Genomic DNA, 24,439 nt, shown 5'->3' with positions numbered 1-24,439 from the left:
TTCGGGGCCGTTTAAGTTGCGAGAGCGAATATGCCTTACCACAAAGCTGTTCATCGAGTGTTACATTGTTTTTTTCTCTTTGTTCCACGGGCCTAGGCTGCGTAGGTTTGTGACGCCTGCTGCCGGGACAACGGATCAGGAAATTCGTGGTATGTAGGGAAGCAGTTCGACACTTGTGACTACAGGCATAGAGTTTCAAACAATAATTACTACAGGGAGCTCTGGCGCTGGCGTTTACGGGAGTTGCAAGCGGGGTAGTTTAGCCAGCATAGAAATGATGGGCAGTGCATGGATTTGCTTAAACTTTATCCTTCAGGCTTCAAACGCCTTCGCGACTTTGTAAAATTGTCGTTTTCAACAAAGTACTGTGTAATGAATAATTAAACATCATCAAACTGCCCGACGGCAGGATTCGAACACATGACCTGTACCACAGAAGCCCGATGTTGTAATCATTAGGCTACGGACACGTGTATCAGCACTCGGCATAGAACACCCTTATGAACGTCTCGTGGGCAAGCCAGTGCGTTGAGACGCTTGGTGTGTTTTGATTTAACCACTACATGGCTGAACCGCTGCAATTAGCAGCGATTGTGCTATGATAGCAGTGTTCTACATTTAGCAAAATACAGATTGCTCTGAAATTTAGGAAACTGAAGGCAGATAAAGCGTAATAAACAAAGCCACAAGAACGTGTGAATCCACAAGCGCGAAGATCAGACAAATCAATGCACTATTTATGTACACCCATCATTCCCATCGTGGCTGAATGATTGCAGCGTCGGAATTCAGTCTAGTAATTATTATGAGAAACTCTGACTACAAGGTATTCAGTGCCTGTTCACTGTATGACACACGTGTTACGCCATGTGCTTGAGGGGCGAAATTCGCCGACCGGTTGCGTGTGACAAGAGAAGGTTTCGCCAGTTTCAGCAGAGAAGAATGATTATTAGTTTTCAAAAAGAGGAGGATAAAAGACTTATATATGTCTGCAACCTACTCCTCATCGTGGAGGAGTCACCGGTATTTGTACAACGAGGAAGTCCTGCCCCCATCTCACCCTTTCGGCAGTATGACTCCGTTGTCCTGGGTATAACGTGTCAGCGTTCAGATCGTGCTAAACCGGCTGAACTCTGAGACCTGATCAGACGTTAATATTCGTGCACCTTGGCCAATATTGTCGCTGGCGCAAATAGCAAGTGGCATGCTACTGCCGTTATTTACCGCATTTGCCGGTAAATTACGCGACCACGAATATAACGCGAGGGCGGACTTACACCCTCTCAGAAAAATATAATTATATTACGCTTGCACGTGTCAAGAAGCCGAATATAACGCGAGGTGCGTTGCGAGGTTGGAAATTTCGAAGAAAAAATTGCATTGTATCTGTGGAAATACGGTAAGTTCACCGTATCGACTGTTCGCATATAGTTGTGCTGTGTGTCCTCTTGTGTGGGCGCACTTTTCACTCTCTCACTTTTTTGCGCGTTTCTATTACTTTTCCCTTTTTATTCATGTAGGGTAGCAAACTGGGCTTTCGTCTGGTAGATCCAGCTACCTTTCCTGCACTTACTTTCTCCCTCTCCATCACTCGGCACGTTGTTAAGCATTGGGATTTTGCTTGAGGGTGCGAAAAAATCTGACTGTGAAGTTAACATCTCGCAACACAAATTAATAAAAAAATGATTAACGCAGTTTGGGATTTAATAATAGTTTTTTGAGCGTGCATGTTGTTATTGCTACGCGAAACTGTATAGAGTATACAAGTTCCTTCATGTTTCGCGGTGAAATGCTTCTTGCCGAATTCTAACGCTAGAATAAACCTATTGTTATTGTACTGTTTAGAGATACTAAGGCTAAAAGGGGACAAAAATAGGGTGCTTGTTTGTCCACAAATCGCCGCATGACAGAAGTTTATTACACCATTTGAGTGATACCAATGCGACGAATCAGCCTGTAGATCTCAATGTTCTAGCTATAATCACAATTTTTAAACATCCGCCCCGTTGTTTAATGCCTTTGTAATCGCCCAAATAACTATCTCACAAATAAATACGTCTGATTGATGAGAACAACTCTGCTGTTTCGTAGTATATTGGCATTCCTTTCATTTACCTCTCGCGGCGAAATGTAGCCCGAAACTAGGCTTGCTCTGTTCGTGATTTTCTTAGCGTTGCGCCGTGCGCCGCCATCTTCGTCATGCTGCTGTCAATCCTCGCCCTCAGTTTCGCTCACGCCACTTGGTGTGGCCATATAAAAAAAAAAAAATAATGCTTCGCCACCCGTCACCGCTGGTGATGGAACACATCCCAGTGCCGAGCTTTGAGCAGAGCGGTGATTCTCGGCGTTTAGCTTGCAAAAAACAAAAACATAAAGAAAACAAGAAAGCTTTCAGATGTCAATCAACGTAGAGCCGTCATCATGCCGTCGTCGTCGTCACTGTCGCTGTCAACGGGCCGTGGTCGTTCCGTCAGCGTTGTGATGCCGTCGCCGTCGTCGTCCTGCCATTATCGTCGTGACGCCGTGTTTAGACGAAGCTGCACGTGTATAGACTCGGACGAAGAAAACAACACATACAACAAGGACTGGCCCACTCCTCGTCGTACGTGTCCTTTTCTTCTTCCATGCTTTCCTTTCGATTTGTTTTTCGCCTAGTCATTCTTAAGCTAGTGTTGCGTCTTTGCCGGCGCTGCAGACGGAACGCAACATGAGATAGACAAGATGGGCGGTGTGTCACGCTCTGCCCGAGCCATGGCGCTGCAAAGACGTACATACATGCCCCACAGTTTGAGCAACCAACTAAGCCAGCTTTCTGCCTTGACACTGTCTAAAGTGGTTGATTGGGTCAACTGGCCCAAACCACAAATTTACTGCCCCTGTCGTTGGCATTGTCGCTGTTGCTGACAGTCGGTCAAGTTCTCACAATAAAACTTCAGTTGCATGCGGTTAGTTCGTACGTAGTATGTTAAGGTGAAAAAAAAAAACCAGCGCAAACACGCACGACAACCACAAAGAAGAGACAAGCGCTAGCGCTAACAAGTCACCGCTATAGTGCTTGTCTCGTGTCTTCTTTATGATTGTCCTGTGTGTTTGCGCTGGTTTCTTTCACCTTAAAAGCTCGCCTAAGATTAGAGGAGTTAGGCAAAATGTTCGGGGCGATGGTGTCGGGACTTTGTCGCTGGTTCCCGCCAGGGCATGTTGGAAATGTAAGCAGCAGAGACTACAGCGACGAATAATTTGGCAGTGCGATATAAAGGCCCGCCAAATTGTTCTTATGGTTGTAGTAAAGAATTGACGTCGCAGCCTATACTCTTTCTATTTATCCTTATTCCGTCGCAAAAAGAAGCAGCTCGGACCATCATTCCCGATGACAGTATAACGCTGACGCCAATTTCGTCAAAATATGGCTACGCACATTGTGCTCAATTGTGGCTGATTTATTTGGCGACATCCTTGACGGCTTCTCTTTTTCCTGCCCAAACCACTGGCAGATCTGTCAGTGATGCTCCTGTCAAAGCTGAACTTTCGCCGGTAAAATAACCATGGTCTGGCTTGCCAAGCCTCTTGAAGCATAAGGCCCATCGGCGAATTCGCCTTACAACTCGGAGAGAGGTGCTCGGTTCTGTGCCAAAACGGAAAAGGAGCATTTCCAACTTAACATTGTTTTCATTGATGAGCCGGGTTAACGTCCAGTATTAGCACTCAACCTTTTGAGTAAAGCTGCATTCATTCGATGGACCGGATTCCCAATTCAGTCCGCTGACCTGGTGTCACGTGTTTTATATTACGGGAGTCAGTAGCGTAGAATCCCACCGCGAGCGGCGGTAGGATTCTGCCCATGAGTGTCGGCATATCTGGTTAGGGAACTGAATCCGCAGTTACGTCCATTGCGTCCATTGCGAGTCTAGAGAGTCCTAATTGTTGTTTCAATAAGATCACAGACCCAGGAATGGAACGCGCAAAGTATTGTCAACCGTACCACTGTGCTTCGCGTGCGCCATGTCACAGCAGCCAGAGACGTTCCTTTGACAGTCTACATCGATACAGATGTCCTGAGATCACACATCCGACAGCTGACTCGGATTCCCTCCCACCACCTTGCTTGCGTGCCAGCAAAAAGGCCACATTCAACTTTTGCCAAACGTATTGTAAGACATCAGTCCTACTTGCCATCACAATTTACGCCTGCTACACGATTATCCGACCCATTGTGGTGTCTGCACCGGCCGCAAGCGCAGTTGACAATTCCAGGCATCACAAACAAAGCCGGAGCAGCGCCTTTGCAATCTTTGAAACAAGCAACTTTGGAACACATTCAGAACATGCAAAGATTCCGACAACATATCTACACAGATGGTTTGGTGAAACTCAACAGCTCTGCTGCTGCAGTCTTCATCCCCGCAAAATCTGAAGAAATCAAATTAAAAACTTAATGTGTGACCACATCGACGGGTGCAGAACTCGCGGCACTCCGTACTGCATTTGATTTCATTAAGCAGGAACCACCTCAACAATGGACTGTCTTTAGTGACTCGAAGGCCGCACCTTCAGTGCATGCAAAGCCCAATGCGCCACGGACCCAATGAACAACTGGCCTCAGAAATTCGACACATATATCAAGACAAGACAAGGGACACAACATAATCTTTCAATGGCTTCCAGGACATTGTAACATCAGTGGGAACGACCACGCCGACGAAGCCGCCCGATCTGCGCATGAAAGTGATCAACGAGTCTTCATTTCGCTGTCTCGAACAGACGCTGCGGCTGGGCTGCGATTGATGTCCCGCGATTGTACTTTGCCCCTGTGGGACTCGACCGTTTGCACCATGTGTCGTTTGCGTTCATTGTCTCCGGAGATACGGATGCACCTCCCGCCTGGGTTGCCACGACATGAACAGACGATGATGTATCGTCTGTGGCTAGGCGTTGCCTTTACGAACTCGTATGCTTTCCTTATCGGAGTGGCCATCAGCCCCACGTGCGACAAATGCAACAGCGAAGAGACGCTCACACACATTATCTGTGTCTGCCCGCGATATCGTGCCCAGAGACAAGTGATGTGCAGAGTACTGGACCAGTGGACAATCGTCCACTATGAGAACTGAAAGATTTAGGTCAGTGCTCTGAAAGAACATCCGCGTTGAAGGCCTTAGTCTCGTTATTAAGGTTCCTGTGGTCTACGGGTCTTAACGATAGATTTTAAGAACGCCGCCCACCACCTCTCTATAGCGTACGCGCTTTGTTAGTGCTCGTCTCGCTTTCTCTCTATCTCCACCTTCCACTCTCTTTATCTTTTTATCTCCCTTAGCCCTTCCCTCCGTGCAGGCTAGCCGACCGGAACTACCTCTGGTTAACCTCCCTGCCTTCCTCTGTATTCTCTCTCTCTCTGCGATGTCAAATAGTGCCTCAAATTACTTCGTGCTTTGAGGTACTATTTGGCATGGCCTTCGGGATCGGCCCACTTTTCGCAGTACTTTCATCGTGGCAGCTGGCGATTTGATGCACTTTGTAACGTTGTACCGGTTTTGGGATCGGCCCAGGACTTAGCGAAACAGGCGCAACGTTTCTTCATCGTACAATAAATCAGTCACCACGTCATCGCTAGAGACCAAATGTTTTAGGTACTAAATGTCCTGGTTGTCGATGCCTTAAGCCCGCATCTAAAGCCTAATTTTAGGCACGATAGGGAACACAATCGGCACTATAAACCGTTCGCAAATCACGGCCGGTGTTATGTATTGAATATGTGTAGCCCATTTTTATGTCAAGAAACTGACGTAACGTTCACTTGTGAGGTTGGAATGGCAGCAACCATATTGCAGAAGCCATTGCTTCACAGGTCCTAGCTAGGTACACCAGAGGTCGCCTTTTTGTCAATCCGCATACGGCAGCCAACAAGCTGAATACATTTACTCTAACACTACGTGATGGTAGTGTATATTTATTAGCCAAACTCTCCTTCTTGGAGTGGAGCATCAAGTGGAGCAGGCACGAAAAACACAATATGCGCCAGGAAAGCTTCTAAACGGTTAATTACAGAAGCTGTAATCCGCACATTACGACTAATGTTTCAGTAAGAACGTCTGAAGTTCCGTTGAGCAGAAAAAGAAATCATTGTTTCTTGTCTAAGGTTGACTGCGTTCTTACCCAGATTTTTTTTACAGCTGCTGCCGCACACATGGAATTCACTAAAATTGCATTATAGAGCGATAGTTGCTCCGCGACTCGCAAACGGTTCACAAAAACTCTTTCTTAAGCGCTTTTTGTATGCATTGATTTTATTGACCGCATTGACTGTATTATTCGCAAAGTGTATCTGTTTCTTTCAAACGTTGGAGCAAAGGAGTAAGTACCTCCTTAAACACACTTCCTCAAATAAATATAGTGAATACGAACGGATTGAGGGGCAGAGTTTATTGCTTACCTGTTGCGCAGTTTAGATATGCCAATATCGGCCGGTTTGCATGTACAACCAAAGAGGGAGTGAAGGTGACGAACAAGGGAACCACTAAACTACAGTGGACAGTACTTCCAGCGGACCTAATACGCTTCCGTCTAACGCACGAGCAGTGCTATCTGCATACAACAATATTTTCAAGCTACAGTACAGTAAACCCCTTTCTCGAAATGCTGCTTATTTTTTCACAAATCCCCGCCTGCAGTGTGACGCAGAGTTACGTGCCCACTGCCGATGAAGAATACTTTTGGGGACATTTTTCTCTGGCATTACTAATCAGTGTCAGGCATATGGTGAGAGGTGTTCAAAGCACAGTTGACATTGACGAGGCAAATACTCAATTACAGGGGCGTGTCCAAGAGGTGGCAATACCCCTGGCTACGCACAAGGGCCCTTAAGGAAGTATATGCACGAAAAAAATACTTACGTTAGAACTTTTAGCAAGAGGCGATACCAGCCAATCGTGATGACGGATGTGTATTTAACGAAGGCAACCATCCAAAGGGAAATAACAGTTACGAAAGAAAAGCTTTAGGAATTCGACCCAGGAGGCCCTATAATCGAATAGTTTTTTGCAAGTAAGGATTCTTTGTCTATGCCAGCCCGCGTTCGCTAACTGTAATTTAGATGTATACATATATAACGATTCGCCGTCGTCTGTTCTTATGAACCATTCTTGTGTTCGAACCTGTTAATGACTGCGGGTACAGTGGCCATGTTAAGAAGACACTTCTATGTTGGAAGGGCTCATAAGAACATGTGAAGGCCATTTGTGAAAGCGAGCACATTATTTGTGGAGGAGACAGCCCTTCCCAGAGAACTTGTTCTTACGGAAGAAATGTTCCTGCGTTGGTAAAGCCTAAGTCCTGGACTGACAAAGCAGTCCATACGCTAGAGTGGTACATCAGAAGAGGTGCAACCTGACAATGATAATGAACGTATTAGCGAAGGCGGCTGGCGAGTGAGATGCCACTGTTACGAGCTATTAAGAAAAGCTTAATGAATTCAGACCCATGGCTTGCGTACACGCATCATTTCGTGCCTTATAGAGTGACTCGTAAAAACTGGCGTTAGCCAATTATAATAACAAAGGTGATGTCAGCGTTGGTGGCCGACCTATGGAACACAGTTCTATCAACAAAATGCGTTGCCGCTTCAACCTAATATTCACTAAGCTTCTCTAACGCAAGTGTGCATTCTTTATTGGCCGATGCCTCAGCCACACAGGCAACTTCGCACCACTCCTGATAGCGCTCAATATCATAACCAGATGATCGCCACGTTGACGACCGTAAGGGACTACGTGCATATGCGTAAAATAAGCTTTGCGGGTTCGGAGCCACCCACATCGTGGGGCTCTTCGTGTTACGCTGAGCGAGCTGTATGCGGGACCACTGTATCACTCGGCTGCGCGCACCACTCACGTACTCTCGAGATGCGCCAACAAAACAAAAGCTCACAGGAAGATGTGTGCTTGGAGTGGTGAGTCGTAGCTGGTCAAAGATGATCACTGAAGCCAACGTTTCGAGAGGGGGACGTGTCCCCTTGTCGAAACGTTGGTTTCGGCGACATTACCTGACGGCTGCTGCTATCGCAACTTCCGAGACATAGAAATAGCTATTACGCGGCCGCATTTCGATCTATATGTTTAATTATGCGCCAAAGGCCCCATCCGACGCTCGGGAGTCTCGGCCACACGATGAGGCCTCGTCACATCGACCGCATGGTGGCGTATGGCGGCGACGTCGGCGCCGGTCAGAGTATTAGGGATAGTCACTCAGGCTATTACATAGCGTCGCTTACAACTCTGCCGCAGCGTCTGCCTAGACCGAACCTTCTTTAGGCGCTACGTAGCTTTCCAAGGCAGCGTCGACACCTTGTTCTACGCAGCGTCGCCATGGCGTTTGAACCAACCAGCGCCGCTCCAATGCTGGGCCCATCCTCCTGATGCCTCCTCCTCTAGACAACTGGCGCATTTTCAATACCCTCTCTCTACTATCGCGGTTCTCTTCCTCGCACAGCGCGCGCAGAAGTGGAGAAGGAATTTTTCCGACATACACCAATCGAAGCACCGTTACCCCGCCATTAGAATAGTTCCTAATTGAAATTTAACCCACAATACAAGGAGAAAGAGAATAGAGTGAAAATTAATTGTTAGGGCTACGTCAACGGGCTGAAGACTCTACCAAAACCTTACCTGGACGAGGTGATCAAATGCCAGAAGGCTATATACTTTTCGGCAGAATACTCTTCTGCTTCACAAGGCCATGAAGTTGTGAACCTACCATCATAAGAGCGTCACCAACACTTGTCTGCAAAATCAATTTACGGTTGCGTCATAGGCGTAGTCGAGAAAAATGCGAACTGAAGATATTACTAAAATAATAAGCCAGACTCAACTAAGCTTGACATCTACGTAATGCGATGTTATACGTCATATAAGTGTTCTGCAGCGAAGGGTTATTGGTTTTGTGACGCGTGTATCATATGGGTACGTCTGTTTATGTATGTATGTATGCGCACATACCCAGTGGCCCCTGGGGCACAGACATTTGCGTCTTTGGAAATTCGCAAGCGCCAAGGGTGGAGCGAGTCCAATGTGCGTCTGCAGAGCATTTTTCGAGCAACCCGAGCAGAGCCAGACCGCAGTCGCGCAGGTCCTCGCCCTATTGCAAGTTTAGCTTTCTCGTTCGACGAAAATAAATCTTTATGTCGGCTGAAATGATGCTCTTATTTCAGCTCACCGACAAATGTGATTCGTGTGTATACGGATCTTTTATTCGAAATTAAGATGTCAAAGCGCAGATAGTACGGAAGTTGACGTCAGCCGCACGGGTTAAGCGCGTTCGTGTTTCGTGAAAGAGGCGAGATGCCCGTCACAGAAAACATGGTTGAACTCGTCAAGAACGCTTCGCAATGAAACGCCTTTCATAAATACCCCATCAATAGGTGATGGCCGGCCTACGGAAGGAGAGGGGATCAAAGCCGGTATAATGTAAGGATTCCTTTCACTCAATTCTATTCCTTTCTCGCGAACACTCGCGAACAGCGAGAAGGATTAGCATCGGGCTAGAATCATTACACTATCTTGGCCCAGCGCTCCGATCAAAGAACGATTATATTCCAAATCATTTTCTCTGCTTTTCTTTACATTTCGTTAGTAGTAAGAGTGGCGCTGCACCTAAATCAGTTAGAAGAATCGCCCATTCATGAGTGATAAATGATAAAAAGTAATAAATTCCGCCAAAAGGAATCATTACATTAATCCGACCCTTTTTTTCGAGTTTTGAATAAGGGGTCATAACTGGTCGATAACCGTAGCTATGTTTAGTAATTTAGAATGTTTAGTTCTTTCCTCCTTTTCTTTTTTAGCTTTATGTGGTGCTTCGTGCGAACGTATGTATCATTGAGCGTGCCTATGTTTTTATAAATATACCGGCTGTTTAGGAGACTACTGTCTACAATTAGTAATAATAGAAGGCTGGAGACAAAATCACTATTTTGCTGCCCAGGATTTTTAGCACTGATACACACAAGAAATTGGGGAATCATCGAATACCTCTCAATTTTACAAGGTATCGTTTTTAAAAATAATTAATGGATGTAGCCCACATGTTTCATTTGCAGTATTGAAGCCTGTAAGGGCCTATGCAATGCCCACTAAGTTGTGTTTCATCACTTTTGATACAAACATCTGTCAAAAAACTTGCGGAAAAATGTACTGGCGTTTTACTCATACGCTAACGTCATGCTACGACAGTACATTTCGTTGCTGATATTGCGGAGAAACATCACGAAAGTGGTGATAGCCTGAACAGTGCCTCTAAGTAAGACAAGCCATGAGCCATTGGTCAGCTCCAATCCTGCAACTCAAACGTGTGCGCTAAAACCACAACTAAAAACCTAATTAGAAAAAATTATGCAATAAATACGTTACGCGCGATTATCGCATAATTTACGGTGTCTGTCATAACTCTTAACCTTCTGAAAATGAAACAAAAACACAACATGTCAAATTCGCTAAATTTAGCATTTTGAGACGGTCGTTTGTTGAAAGCACCACGCACTAACCCCTTTACGATCTATCTCGATTAAATTACACAAGTGCTTAAAGCCCTCAGGATCATCCCGCTGTAATTTTTCAAATATCTCTTAATCCGGGCGTCTAGTTTAGCACAATAAGAGAACTTTCTCGAAACAAAGCAAAAGCCAACAACTGTCAGCACTTTCCAACTTACGCAGTCACCAGGTTGTGCGGGCCCAGCCAGCTTGACAGGAACCTGTACACGAAAGGTTTCCGGAAGTTCTCCTTGCTCGTCAGCAGGGTCTGCAATGCGCGACGCCGATGCTGATATGAACGAGTTGTAACTGAATATGTGGGAGTGAATTTCCAAACCGGAAATCTTTTTAACTCGCAGCATAACTTGATACTGGCGGGCGAGAAAGCAACCCGTTCTTTTTTTTTTTTCCTAGATAGTTGCAGCGCTCCTCTGGTATGACCATTCTCTGGCTGTCACAATCGAATAGCAACGTAATTTAACGCGCGTTTGTCAGAAATAAAAAAAAAAGCTATTCGGTGTCGTGGCTACGGCTTAGCGAAATAATAATAAACCGGGCTGAATCCACAAATGTATTACTTCGTAAGTGCTCTTTGCGATTGGTCGGCTGCCACCGCTAATTTGCTCTTACGATCGATGCTAGCATAAGAGCTATTTGTGAATTGTCGCAAGTTTTGGGGTTGAATCACCCTGCAGCGTGAGAAAATCTTTTCGCCGGGCCAAATTCCAAGTAGAGTCAAATCATTTCCTCTACGGTTGAAAATATGTCCGCGCTTCTCTGTCAAGTGAGGAAATTGATTCTTTACGTGTGCGTGCCATCTGACAATGAGGAACAAAACCACAGCCCTTAAGAACCAAAGACTTGGCTTGATAGAATTGATAGAATCTTCCGTTCGTAAGTGCTCCTTCCTCTCGCCCGGTCGCCTTCACCAATAATATGCCCAGCGTCAGGAGCGGCTGGAATTCGCTCGTAGGAACAGTTAAAGGTTAAGAGCTTTTCGTGAATGCGGGCCTTTCTGTGCTGTAGGTGCCGTTCACGATGGGTCATCGCCACGGTGGCGATGGGCTCGTTGTTACACCGATCGCTAACGTGAGTGGCGAGTGTGCGAGCGCCAGTCACTGAGGAAACACGTTTCAAGTGAGAGAAATTTGGTGAATACGGCCCTTGCTTCATCCCGTGCCCATTTTTTTTTGTGTGGCTTGCTATAGGAAATATGATTACACGATTGGGTGTTCGACAGTGCCTATTGATTAACTGTTCAGGTCCCCTTTAAGCAATATAAATAATAACTGATACATTTCTATACAGTATTACATGTAGATGCAAGAATTATTTCAGTCATAAACGCTTGTGAACAAGTGGGACAGATCGGGGAAATGGGCCATTTCCTTTAGAATAGAATCAAGTGCAGTGTTTTCTTTTTTGTCATGGGCTACTTTCCTTTCTGAATATCCTGCAAACTGTGTTTACAGAATCAGGTATACAAGCTTAGTGCGCATTTTGAAGTTGTCTTTTACGACCAAAGTAGCTTTATATCATAGACGACTTTCGTCATGGACACCAGCAGTTGGAGTTGATCAGGGGAAAAAAATGTTTCTTTTTAAGTTTCTTCTTCTTTTCAAGTTACCTTCATTGCTAAAACTTCTGTGGAAAACCGACACACAAACAAAAAAGAAACTATCACTACCATCTGTGACATTTACTCGAATCATGCAAATACAGAAGAATTATCTGCCCAGGCGGACATCATTTGCAAGAAACACCAAAGCAATCCATTAACCCCTGCGTCTTCTCTGGACCGAAATAAAGTTATTTCACCCACTCACTCACTAAATGAACTAATTATAACTATTACCTTCATAATTATCCATTTTAAGGCTAACGCTTACGTTGCAAAGTTGAAGGTAATTGTCATAACAGCGCATTTCCATGTTTCTAAATTTCTAATTAAAAAAAATTCCGTCAATCTTTTTTTTAAAATTTATCTGTTCACGCACGCGGCTTCGCAACGCAGGCGTCCTTGAGCAACGCCGTGTGAAGTAGTAGGGCGGCGTAAAATAGAGCTTCACCATACAAAGTGGTGAAGCGGTCTCTCTAGCCCCTGCTGCTGAAGTGACCGTGCGCGAAATCGCGTGTTGTGCAAACCGCCAATCGGGAATCAGCTCGTGGCAAGAGGGAAATGCGACTGCAGCTTCATTTTACGCCACATTTATACGTGACACAGGGGTTGGACAACTGGAAGTGTTGAAAAATCTTATATAAAATTTGGTATACGTTTAAAAATTTAAGAAGACTGGTGGGCAAAACCAACAGCGCCTTCCAACGTCGCTTCTGCAGTCCGTGCAGAGATGTGTGCGTGCAGGAGGGGTGAACAATGAGCGTCCATTTGGCTCGGATGCCCCGATCTGGTCGTGTCAGCTCGTGCCATTAGTGTCAACGCTCAGAAAACATATTCTAGAGACGCAGAAGTAGTGCTTGGGCTTATAAGGATAGTTCGGAAAAAGAAAATTAAAGTGAAACGATGGACCGCTCATGTCTCGCAACATCGGTCGGCACAAATGTTTCACTCGTGAACAGTTCCAGGAAATTAGGAATGAATCCCTTTGCGATAATTCAGCTATTTGTAATGCATAAATGGCTGACTGAGCACTCGCAATGCAGGTGCTGATTTTGAGAGAACCAGAAAATCGCCAAAATGGCGCGCCGGTGTGCATAGGAGTTGCACCAGTGGCCGCCACGTGCGAGCTAAACAACCGGCTGTGCCGGCGAAAAACGGGCCACGTGGTGACCCCAACACCATTGCCGTCACGTCGTTCTCCCAGCGCACGTTTTGCGCAAGGTGCTGCGTAGATAGTTACCTCAGCCGCATCTGGAGTATGCACGAACACGACGGGCATCGGGCCAAGATACACCTTGAACGTTTTCCACTGGTACTGTCGGGTGAGCTCATTCACAATAGTCAGGAAACCTGCGGCAAACCGTAAGGCGACAAGTCCATCAGGAAATTCGTGCTTGCGCCGGACATGGCCTACGCATAAATTGGCTGGGGTCATTATGAGCAATTGCCGAGTTTGTGAGCGAAATGCTCGGTCTATTATGTCTCTCCAGCCGTCGAGCGTCAAGGTATCAGCACTGACAATGGGCCACTAGCAGTGGCGGCAGCATGGTCGTGGCAATACCTCTGTCGTTCTGCTGTAATTTTAGCCACGGTCGTGTAATTGGACTACGCATGCGAGTCACTTCTTGCACAATAATGTCACGTGCTCTGCTTCCTGAATTGCTGAAAATTCACGCGGTGTCATCATTGTTAATTGAGAAGGTTTCTTTAGGCCGATCAGAAAATGGGGCTTTGCAGCACCTTAGCCGCAGATTCTTCCCGCCCAGACCATCTCGCATCTGCTCTCGTCAGTGCAGGCGCCCCAGTTAGCCTTCCCTGACTTTCAACTCTTTCTATCTCTCTTCACTGTTGTACGTGCTTAATGGCCTGTTGAATTCCGAAATATGCGTGCCGCTTGGGTTCTTTAAGTCGTGTTGCTTTCTCATACAAAACACGATTGAAACACACAATAATACGCTATAAGACATTGAAAGCCAATTTCCTTTCCCACGTTGGTGACTGTGCGCGGAACTAGTGTGATTTATACGTAGGCGCTTAGCTTGGTTGCTGGAGTGCATTTGCTGTCCCGTCAGGCTGCGGCCACACATCAGAATTTTTGGTGATCAGTCGAAAGACCTATATCATTTTCTTTTTAATTTACACATACAGGTGGGCACACTCTTAACGTCTCTCGAACAAATATGCAGTCTATAGTGAGAGAATATTAATGCGCGTGTTCAAATACGATTGTTAATACACGCTATCCATAGCCATAAAATGGAACGTCAAAGGGAAAAGGATATGAGTGCACTTCATATGCGCGGTAATTAGGCGGAAGTGTGATAAGACAAGGCATAGTAATCAGTCTGTAAACACTCTCCGACACAATTCTCGGGCTATGAAAAAGAATAACGCATATTTCATAGAAATTCACAAACGTAAATAAAAAAATACAATAAACACGCAAAAAGCCACTTTCCTGCGTGTCATGCCAGGTAAACAGTATGCATATCGCAATAAATAACACGCGTGTCCCACTATGCCCCCACATTGAATGCTTGACTGCGACCAGCCATAAATATCTAGATGGCTGCGTAATGTAGCAAAGTGCCTATTCTGTTCTGGCTGGCCTCGCTGCCATTCCCATTTTATTTATTTATCTTTCTGTCTTGAGTCATACGGGCTAGCCGTAGCAATTAGTAACGCAACATCAAGTCTTCCGGTCCCTTCATCAATAGTCTGGAAATTGCGTGTGCTGCGCGAATGACCGCCTGCAGCTTTAGTTTGTGTTTCATGTTTGGTGTGCTCATCTGTGACAGAAAGCAGTCTTAAGATGACGCAACAACTTCGTACAAGCTGAAAAGAAATCAGTATCAAGAACAAGCCACACGTCACGCACAGAGTCCACTGGCTGACGAAATGCGGGATAGCTCACGCTGTGTACCCCTTTCCCGCGCGAGAATGCAGAGTAGCACGCTAGATCATGCCAATGTCGAGCCACCTGTCGGCCCGCTTTGTAAATAAATGCTCTGCCGCGCTTACTTCCTACAATGCGAAGTCGATGTCGATTTCAAACAAACGCCAACCCCAAAAGATGTAGCACACTTTAATAGATGTCAGTTGATATTTAAAGGGGTGTCAGCGATGCCGGCGATATTTATATCCATTGTTTAAGAACCACATAGTTCAGTCATGAAGCGTGTTTACAGCAGGGACTTCCGGACGTATTGTAGAATTCATTTATTTCATTCTCCTGCCATGAATCATACCTCTTGGGAACAATGCACTGAATACGAGCTTCTAGTGAGATTGAAGTTGCTAGAAAATCGGCCAAGAAAAGCACGACTATTTGATTGCGCGACCTATATCTGAGTCGAAAATAGGCAACTCGGTGTTCTGATTGTAGCGGTGGCGTTAACTCATTTTTGTCCCGAAAAGCACTCGATCTCCGCTCGAGAGCCTTACGATAGCCTTAAAAGTCCCCATGAAATAACGTTTAGAAGGCTTCTCATTGATGAAAGCCCTCTTAGAGTGTCTTTCACCTTAGGCACCAAACGGTATCACCATGCCGTCCACATATCGCACTCAAAGTGCGTTGCTCCGCACCTGTTTCGACATCATACGCTGATGACGCGCAGCCAGCAGAATCTCCGGCGGTGCCATTGTTCTGAATGCGTTGTTTGCGTACTCCTCCGCGCTCAAGGTAACTACGTTTCTCAACCCTAGCTGTTATTCGGATGGTTCTTTTGAAGTCGGCATTTATAGCAGCCTTTTTCCGCCCCACTGTCGACTCGTTTCTGTCTGGGCGGAACACAACGCCGAGGAACAATCGACGGAGGCCGTGTACATTGTCCGCCGCACAAGCAGAAACTGGACAGGTGCAAGGAACTCCTTTTGGTTGCCGTGAGGTGTACTATGTATTTGGACAGGAAGCGTTGTTTGTGGGGACGAACGCCGTCTTCCGTGAAAATTAAAGCGCATTGGCAGCGAAGTGTCAATTACTCACGTGAACCGGCATTTACAATTGCTTGTAAAAAAAGTTTCGAGTCAACGTTTTCATTTTATTGAGACCTCACGTGTCCTAAGGGTACATAGAAATGAATGCTGAACTCAGGATAGCCGCAAACGCTGCCGCTCCGTCCCATAGATGTAACCTGTTTGCTCCAAGAACCACCTTTGTAAAGAATGACGCAATGGTTTCGACTAGTAGCTGTAGCTATTATTAGGGGCGGGGGGGGGGGAATTTTCTCGTCAATATTTCCGCATATTTTTTCTTTATCTAGCCATGCCCAAGCGTCATATGATCTAATAACAAGATTGTGGCTTACTAAAGTATCCTCAAAAGCTCCTTATTAAGGCCGGCAAAGCTCCGAGGTTAGGAACTTTTCCAAACAGGCGCCTAATATGATGTGTGGCTGGGCACAGTACCTTACTCGTTTCAGTCACCTAAATATTGTCAAGTGCTTAGACTATACAACTATTTATATCCAAGAATTTCCCGAATCAAAACTGTCTCGAAGCTTGATGGCTCGGCTCGTCGACAGTCCGGATCACATCTCAGGCCGGAAAAGCTACGAAATATAATGGCAACTATTACGCGGGACAGGCCTGTCTTGCGAAAACCCCCCCAAGAAAACGAGATAGCCAGAGCTAGCTGTTTTACTCTGCTTGAATGAATGACCTCAGTTGCTATGGCTTCAGCACAGAGAATTTCTGGAGTGCAGTGTAATGACGCTCAGCCACGGGTGCCTCAGAGGTTCCTGCACACTCTCACTCACGCAAAAGTTAAGAAACCATAACATCATCAGCAAAAGTTTTACAATTGCTTCTAGCACAGTTCCGCAACGCGGAATCGCTTCAATACATTACATTGGAAGAGCCTTAGCATGCAAGCTATACCACTTAATTCGAGGCGGCATGCCCACGCTGCGAAAGAAAAAAAAAAGATCGCTGCACTTTTAGTCGCTCGTATACATTGTAGGCTCCGTTCTATCGCACGCGGCAATCGAAACAAGCCTAAAACAGAAACTAGCCATGCCGCCAGTGAATAATATCGAACGTGTAAATTCGAAGGTCACGAAAGGAAATGTTAACTGTGGGGACAAATTAAGAAATTAAATTTTACGCGCTACAACCCCGATATGATTGGGAGGCACGCCGTAGTGGAGAACTGCGGATCAATTTTGACCCCGATGACGGTCTTTAGCATGCACCTAAATCTAAGTGCGCGGGTGCGTGGCCGCATTTCGTTCCCATCGAAATGCGGCCGACGCGGCCGGCATCGAAGCCGCGACGTTGAGCTGAGCAGCGCGAAGCCAATGGCCATTCAGCTACTGCGGCAAGTTGAAACAAAGCACACGACAGCTGTCAAACCGGAAGCGAAGCCTTGCTCGGTTTCCGAAAAAGTCCTCGTTAGGCACTTTAACCTAACAAAACTGCGGACATTAAAGGATTTGGACGTTTTTTGCTAGCATAAATGCGTATCGCGTGAATTCCTCGAGTGCACACACACGCACCTGAATGAAGAAAACAGCGCCAACGACAACAACAACAAAAAATCTGTTTCAAGGAAAACATGTATGCTGCAGGGTTGTGGCAACTAAAAGGTGGCGGACGCTCGCAAAGTAGCAGAGAAAGCGGACGTGCAAGGTAAATGAACGCAGCCTCGTCACTTCAACGGTGATCGACACGGCGAGAAGTCGGCTTTTAATTTAAAAATGGACTTATAGATGTTAAAATAAGGTCTTTGGCTGGTGGCCGTGTCATCAATACTCGGCGTCATCTTAGAAATTAAAGCTGGTGCCAGCTTTATAAAGGCTCCGCCTTGGCGAAATACTGGCTATAGTTAGCGACTTTTAAGTCACGGTAAACAACAACTTTGCCTTTTTTGGAGCCTAAGTGACTTATTAGTGAGCTATTCAGTGACGTAAATATCCAGTAAATTGCCCTATATTAAAATACCTCGAGGAACATTGCTTAAGTTATCTGTCTCGTCGGCATCTTGTCCCCAGTGTGGATACATGCACATTAATTTGTCTGTATATTTATGAATATACTCTAATAGTGAGCTAACTGGGTGCATCAAATATGATTTTTTAGTAAGAGCACAATATAAAGATCTGATGGAGTTTCAAAAAAATCTGGTGGTTTTTTTTTTTCTTTTCACATTCTGCCCGTTGACTCGGCACCACAGGCGGTAATTAGAGGAAGACGTCTAGTAAGAATTAAAACATAAAAATGACATAATTCTGAGCAAGTCATCATCATCAACCTTTAGAAACGTTTCTTAAGGAATGGACCATTTGGAGCAGTGACTCGGAGACAGAGTCAAAAGAAAAAGAAACAGAAAGAAAGCAACAAAAGTACGAACAATTGCTTCAAATCAGGAGGCTTTCGCATGATACGCATGATTCTTCACTGGGTGGTGCTCTGTTTCTTGCGGCGATAGCGGTAGCCGACGATGCGGCATCAAACACTCTGGCAAAATCTCGAACCGCCGCTGTTCAACTTCAAGGAGACATATAAGCACGTTTTATTTTATTTTTTTCGTTACGGTCGCAATACCTCGCAGACTAGCCAAGGATTGACGCTCGTAACCTTGCTGGCATGACATGAAAACAGGTATTAAACGCCGAAAAAGACTGACACGGACAGGTAGGACGCAGGACGAGCGCTAGAATAACCAATCAACTCTGGCACACAAAAGAAAACAGGGCTAGAAAATGCTTGAAGCTAGCCCCAAAGCAGGCAAATTAACAGGCCACTGTTGCAGGACGTAGCGAAGACACAAACCGTTTTGTGATTGAATTCCTCTCCGGTACTAACGCTCCGCAATTTCCAATGTGAGGCAACTTTGACAGCGTGAGAAAAAGTGCATTGCGCAATAGGATAGCACTGAACGTAAAAATACTGATGTATAAAACTGCCAGAGCCCTGTCAAGAAGTGTATAGGGCAAGATATTCGTAGCTGAGAGTTCCTAAAAGCCACCATTTTGGTCAACGTTGGCTAATCTGCTATCCCATTTCCAACTATGTTAGCATTTGGTGTAGTATGTTAGTAGTGCTTGGTGTCTAGTTTTCAACTGATAACCCATTGCATTTTGTACAAAACATAATCGACTGTGCACAGCAGGTTGATAATAAAACGAAGCATCATAGATGAAAGACTTGTTAGTAATAGTAGACCTCCTATGGAATATGAAAATACTGGCCCCCCAAAATTGGTTCAGCGCCCTTACAAAGGAATTGTTCAAAACATGAATGGGAAACGTGTATGCTAAGAACTAGTGGTAGCTTCGTTACACACTCAAAAATAGAGGTCCGTAAATGGGCAGTCGTTTATTAAAGCGATAGCTTTCTTTGGTTCGTTTTTTTTTCATCCATGTTCCCTAGTCTTCCTTCAAAACCATTTTTGCATTGCGCTTCTCTGACTAAAAAAAAAAAAAAAAAGCTCAGCCCATATCATCTTGCACTGTCTTATTTGTTGTAGTCTTACCGTTGGCCCCCAAAGCCAGTCGGCCTACAGACCCTGGTTATTCTCCAACTCCGACAAGAAGCGTTAGCGCTGGCACCAATACACTTTTCCAAATTCCTCGCACGACCGTGTATTCATTTTAACCTCAAAGTGCTCTATGTTTCATCATTGCTGCATTCCGCTTCACTTTCATTTTCAGATTATCTTGGAGGATGCTTGAGTAGGTATTTCCTTCGTTTATGTTCACACCCAGGTATTTACATTGCTTGACTATGACTTCCTGTTGAATTGATACCACGTCATTACTTCTCCCTTCATTAAATATCCAATTGTCGATTTCTCTGTACTATACTTAAGGGCTGAATTCGTCACTGCATTGCCACTTATATTTGCAAGTCGCGGCAAATTCCTTGTATTGTGCGTTAGTAGCACTATGTGACGAAAAAAAAAAGAAAGAATGACAGCCATCCCTCTCTCGACATTTCCTCCACCTTGCGGGATTCTGCAGAACTGATTTTCCATAGCACAAGGTGACTGCAAAGTTGAGCCGCCGCGGCGCCTCTGGATAGTGACGCTTGTCGCCTACCGGGAACGCCGACTGAGTTAGACAGCAAGACACCTCGAAGCTCTGCTACCTTTACTACTCTTCTAGGTGTCCATGGTGCCGGGAATGTTGCCCACAAAATTACTCACTGATAAGATAGATGATAGCGAAATATCCTCACTGCTGAAATGCCCGCCTTGAAGAGTACAATTGCTTTAAGAAAACAGACGTTTATAAACCTATTTTCATAGCTTCAACAGCTACGTGTTAAGCATGCCAGTGCCATGGATTTTTCTCGTGCGGTATGCATCGTACAATGCACTTTACGACGTATGTTGAAACATGTCAAAATTTATTTCCATAACTTGAAGTATCTTCAATTACCCTCAACCTCGCCTATGAAATTGAGGCGTGTCCGAAAAAAACTAAATTATGGGGTTTTACGAGCCAAAACCACTTTCTGATTATGAGGCACGCCGTAGTGGAGTACTTTCGTAGTAAATTTCGACCACCTGAGGTTCTTTAACGTGCACCTAAATCTAAGTACACGGGTGTTTTCGCATTTGGCCCCCATCGAAATGCGGTCGCCGTGACCGGGATTCGATCCCGCGACCTTGTTCTCAGCAGCCCAACACCATAGCCACTGAGCAAGCACGGTGGGTAGTTGTGTCCGAGGTTAAATACTGCCCTGAAAGCTGGTTTGAGGCTGGGACCAGATCACAGCTGCAGTAGCCATTTTCCGGCCATTGGTGCTCTCAATGTCTTATGCATGAGCTTCCACACACACGCACACACACAGAGAGAGAGAGGATTGCTATTTTAGAAAAAAGCAGTGAGGCCAGTTCGAGTCGCTGCGCTCTGACCTACAGTACACAGCTTTTGCTTGAAAGCGACTGATAAGTAAAATCGATAGACGTTTTATCTCTTTATTGCTCTAAACAACGAATCTCTCGTTACTGTGCTTGAAGTTGTACTCCAAGTCCAGTAATGGGAGTTGTTGCAGATTGTAATCCATTCCACTAATTGCGTGAGAACTTTTCCAATGATATTGCTGCCTATTACCAGTTTAGATATATTGGTTGCAGGAAGTGATACGCTTCTTACGACAGCGAGTCTGAAATATTTCGCGATATTTTTTTGTTTTGTTTTGTTTCCGCGTTTCCGTCAACTCTTGCTCGACTGCAATCTCCGCTTAACAAGCATTACTTTTGTTAGACGAAGCACATGAAAAACCCCTCTTCCACTACGATTTCTGCCATGGACATAAGGTGGTCTCGAGAAACATGCTCTCGCCGCTTGATAATGGCGACTCGTGAAATGCAGCGCTGCTATGCATCTTAGCTAACGAGAATTCCGACACATGGAAACGCCACACACTTTAAAAAAGAAAAAAAGAAACTTGCTTAGCTTTGGCAATAAGAAGAAAAAAACCGTTCAACTTACCGGTGGTCGCGTCCTTGAGTCCTATTGTCTTCCGCGTTGTCCAGTAGGTCTTTACGGAGAACCAAAAGGGGATACCATCCCATGGACCCGGTATGGGCCTCAGTGCCACCCATATCTTCAGCCATTGCACCAGAGGTCTCACCAAGAAGAGCCATAAGAGGAAGGCGACCAGCCAGGGTGATACTCGCCCAAGGAGAGCATCGAACTGCGACGGCAGTGATGGCGACTCCGGAGACAGCAGTACTAACATGCCTCGCTCGTTACTTTAGAAGACCAAAGCGTGAGAGACTCGTCGTTTCCCAGTGCGCAGACACCTTAACTACCTGGTACTGAAGACTGCTCTACTGTGCGACGTCGCTCTAGAAGGTCCACGCGAGAACGTTAGGCAAGTCGATCGTCACGTGGCCCTTCCTGTCTTTGCGCAAGAATCAAACTCTAGCTTTCGAGCTACCGGTCGCAAGGGCGGAATGTCTTTCAAACAGTCACGAAACACAAGCTCTGGGTTTCGAAAGCACCTTAATTCACGCGCACTGCGCGTTGGCGAAGGTGGCTTGCGAATAACCTAAGATGAGCGGAGTCGCGAAAGTCGTTGAGGGTAAGGAGTTGCTTCGTCAATTTCTGGATGATGTTCCGCAGCTCGCAATATCACTAGGCTTGAAAATAGCTGAAGTAATGTCCTCAAGAGTCTCTGTGGCACCAACTTTGGCGTGACACGGTTTAAAAAGCGGTTTCGGTATCACTGTCGCTGGTGCAGTTTCCAGCAATACTCAGAGGAGCCGTGTTTGTAGCGCACGAGGGGTGAAGCACGATGTGAGGACGCAGTTGAGTGAGAGCGCCCTTTCTTTTTTCTGCGGTGCACAGGCCCCAGCTGGATGCGAATACACACTGGGTTCACGTGGAAAGGAGACTTCTGTTCATTCTGAAGTTTCGCTTTGTTTACGTTTGTTGTTCTCTCTTTCGTTTCTCAACTTCTTCGTGCCCCTATCTGAGTGGCCGCGGTCAAGCAGGTTACCTGGCCAGGGTCAGCGATAATAAGAATGGTTCCATTGTTTGTGTTTTTGTTGTTGCGACGTCACTGTGAGGGCGAGAAGGTTTGGCACGAGATAACGACAAACGAAGACAAAAGGAAGCGCGGAATACTAAGAGCGGTCTAGAAAGGGAGGGAGTCTCAGGGCCAAACGCCCTAACGGGCAATTAAGCATGCTCTGGGATTCCAGTTTATTTTCTGTTCTAAAAAACGCGCCAGGAACTTCCCTCAACGGTTAGCGCGCATTGCATTAACACCTCTTCATTTCATCCTTTGAGGACATTGTTTCCAAAGGTTAGCCGCCTTTATATCCCCCTCTCGCTCGAATTAATTGCAGCTAATGCACAAACTAACGCTACACATACGCGTGCGCTTATTCATCACACCTCCAGTAAAAAAAAAAAAAAGAGCCGACTTTATGCAACCTGGGGTTTTCATAGACTCAGCCAATTATGACAATTTCATGGCAGTTTCCCGAATTGCGACGCCCACGCGTCACGCGTTCCCGACGTGAAAGTGTAGATGTTGAAAGGAAGGCTCGTTAGAACCAATCATCCACTTTGCTAATTGAGTTGCGGAGCAAACTCCGGACGAGAGCCTGGCTACTGTGGTTTACCCTTATTTGCATTACATTAGCTTGCGAATACACGATGGAGGTCAGGCTTATTAGATAGTGGCATGTACTCTAGAATTGCGGACAAGCCACAGCTGAAAAGAAACCAGCGTCACACGTCTGCCTCTTTTTCCGGCTTTTTATGCCGAAGGGCTGTCTCGCGTTGGTGACACGTTCAGAGAAAGGGATTAGCAGTCACAGAGAACGTCAGGTGCCGTTGGTTCTAAGGAGCGGGTGATTGCGTTTCGTAGTTTGTGAATGAACTTAGTTAACAAAACCCGGCCAGCAGATCGTTCAGTTGAAAAAAAATCGTTCAGTTGAAAGAAAGTGCAACATCATTGCACTTTCTTTTGTGGTCGAACCGTTACGCTTGTTTGCTCTATTGTGCGAGCAGCTGTGATCATTTCATCGCACACAAACGGAAGTGTTCTTGCTCCAGGCCAATTCCGATTTTCCTATTCAATTACCTTTAAAATGCAGAAATGCTTTTATGAGTCCACCCCTGGACCAGTTTGAATGAAGTGTGTTGAATTTGAGAGGGATACTTAAATTCTAGTTACTCTCGTAAGCTAAATTTTAATTTAAGGCCAGAAATGTTATCGCAAAAATTACGAAGTTTGGTAAATAAAAAAACATGAGTGGTGCATTGAAGATCGGTGCATAATGCATCAATTTTGTCTGCGTCGATGTAATTGTGATATCTTTGTGTACTGCTGAGTTACAGAATTGCAAACTTGACACGCGAATTTCGCAATTTTCAAGAAGTTTGTGTTGAACACGTGCGTGTGTGCGTGATGTCATAGGACTTCACATTGGTTGCTTCCCTAATACAAAGACAGGATGCACCAGTTTTGAATCCCAGTCCTTATGTCGTGTCTTCTTGCGCATGCCAAGGTAAATTGTAAGTGGAAACTTGACAAACGTTGATAGGAATTTTGCAGAAAAAATATTATAGCCTTAATTTCGGAAGCGAGGCTATTGCCATTAAACTCTTCTAGAGGTCGCACGAACTTGCTTGTCATTGCATATCTTCGCTCCTGCAGTGATGCCGATTTCTTAGCAGGTTCAAAATGTAGTTCACTCTTCTACTGCTACGGCTATGCATTTCACGTTAAAGGCTACTGCATGAACTAGAACACAGAGTGATGTGACCACGAACGCAGCAGCAGCCATTGCGGATTCCATGACCGATGACTTGTGCAACTGTGCTGTATGTATTGAC

The 24,439-nt window shown here is 45.5% G+C and overlaps 1 protein-coding gene across 1 annotated transcript in view; it reads right to left on the bottom strand.

Moving 5' to 3' along the window:
* The window catches only part of LOC126548468 (cytochrome P450 4V2-like), a 62,427-nt gene extending 38,830 nt beyond the window's left edge, over positions 1-23,597 (bottom strand). The window contains exons 1-3 of the mRNA XM_050196661.3: positions 21,578-23,597; positions 13,378-13,487; positions 10,699-10,787 (exon numbers count right to left, since the gene is read on the bottom strand). Of these exons, the coding sequence (XP_050052618.1) occupies positions 10,699-10,787; positions 13,378-13,487; positions 21,578-21,827 (449 nt within the window). The 5' untranslated portion in view covers positions 21,828-23,597. The remainder of the gene's footprint in view (positions 1-10,698; positions 10,788-13,377; positions 13,488-21,577) is intronic.
* Positions 23,598-24,439: the final 842 nt, after the last annotated feature.

This window comes from Dermacentor andersoni, chromosome 1 (assembly GCF_023375885.2).
Source record: "Dermacentor andersoni chromosome 1, qqDerAnde1_hic_scaffold, whole genome shotgun sequence".
In the NCBI taxonomy this organism is placed as follows: domain Eukaryota; kingdom Metazoa; phylum Arthropoda; class Arachnida; order Ixodida; family Ixodidae; genus Dermacentor; species Dermacentor andersoni.
Note: the sequence above shows the minus strand (reverse complement) of the source record. Positions and strands in the feature narration are given on the sequence as shown.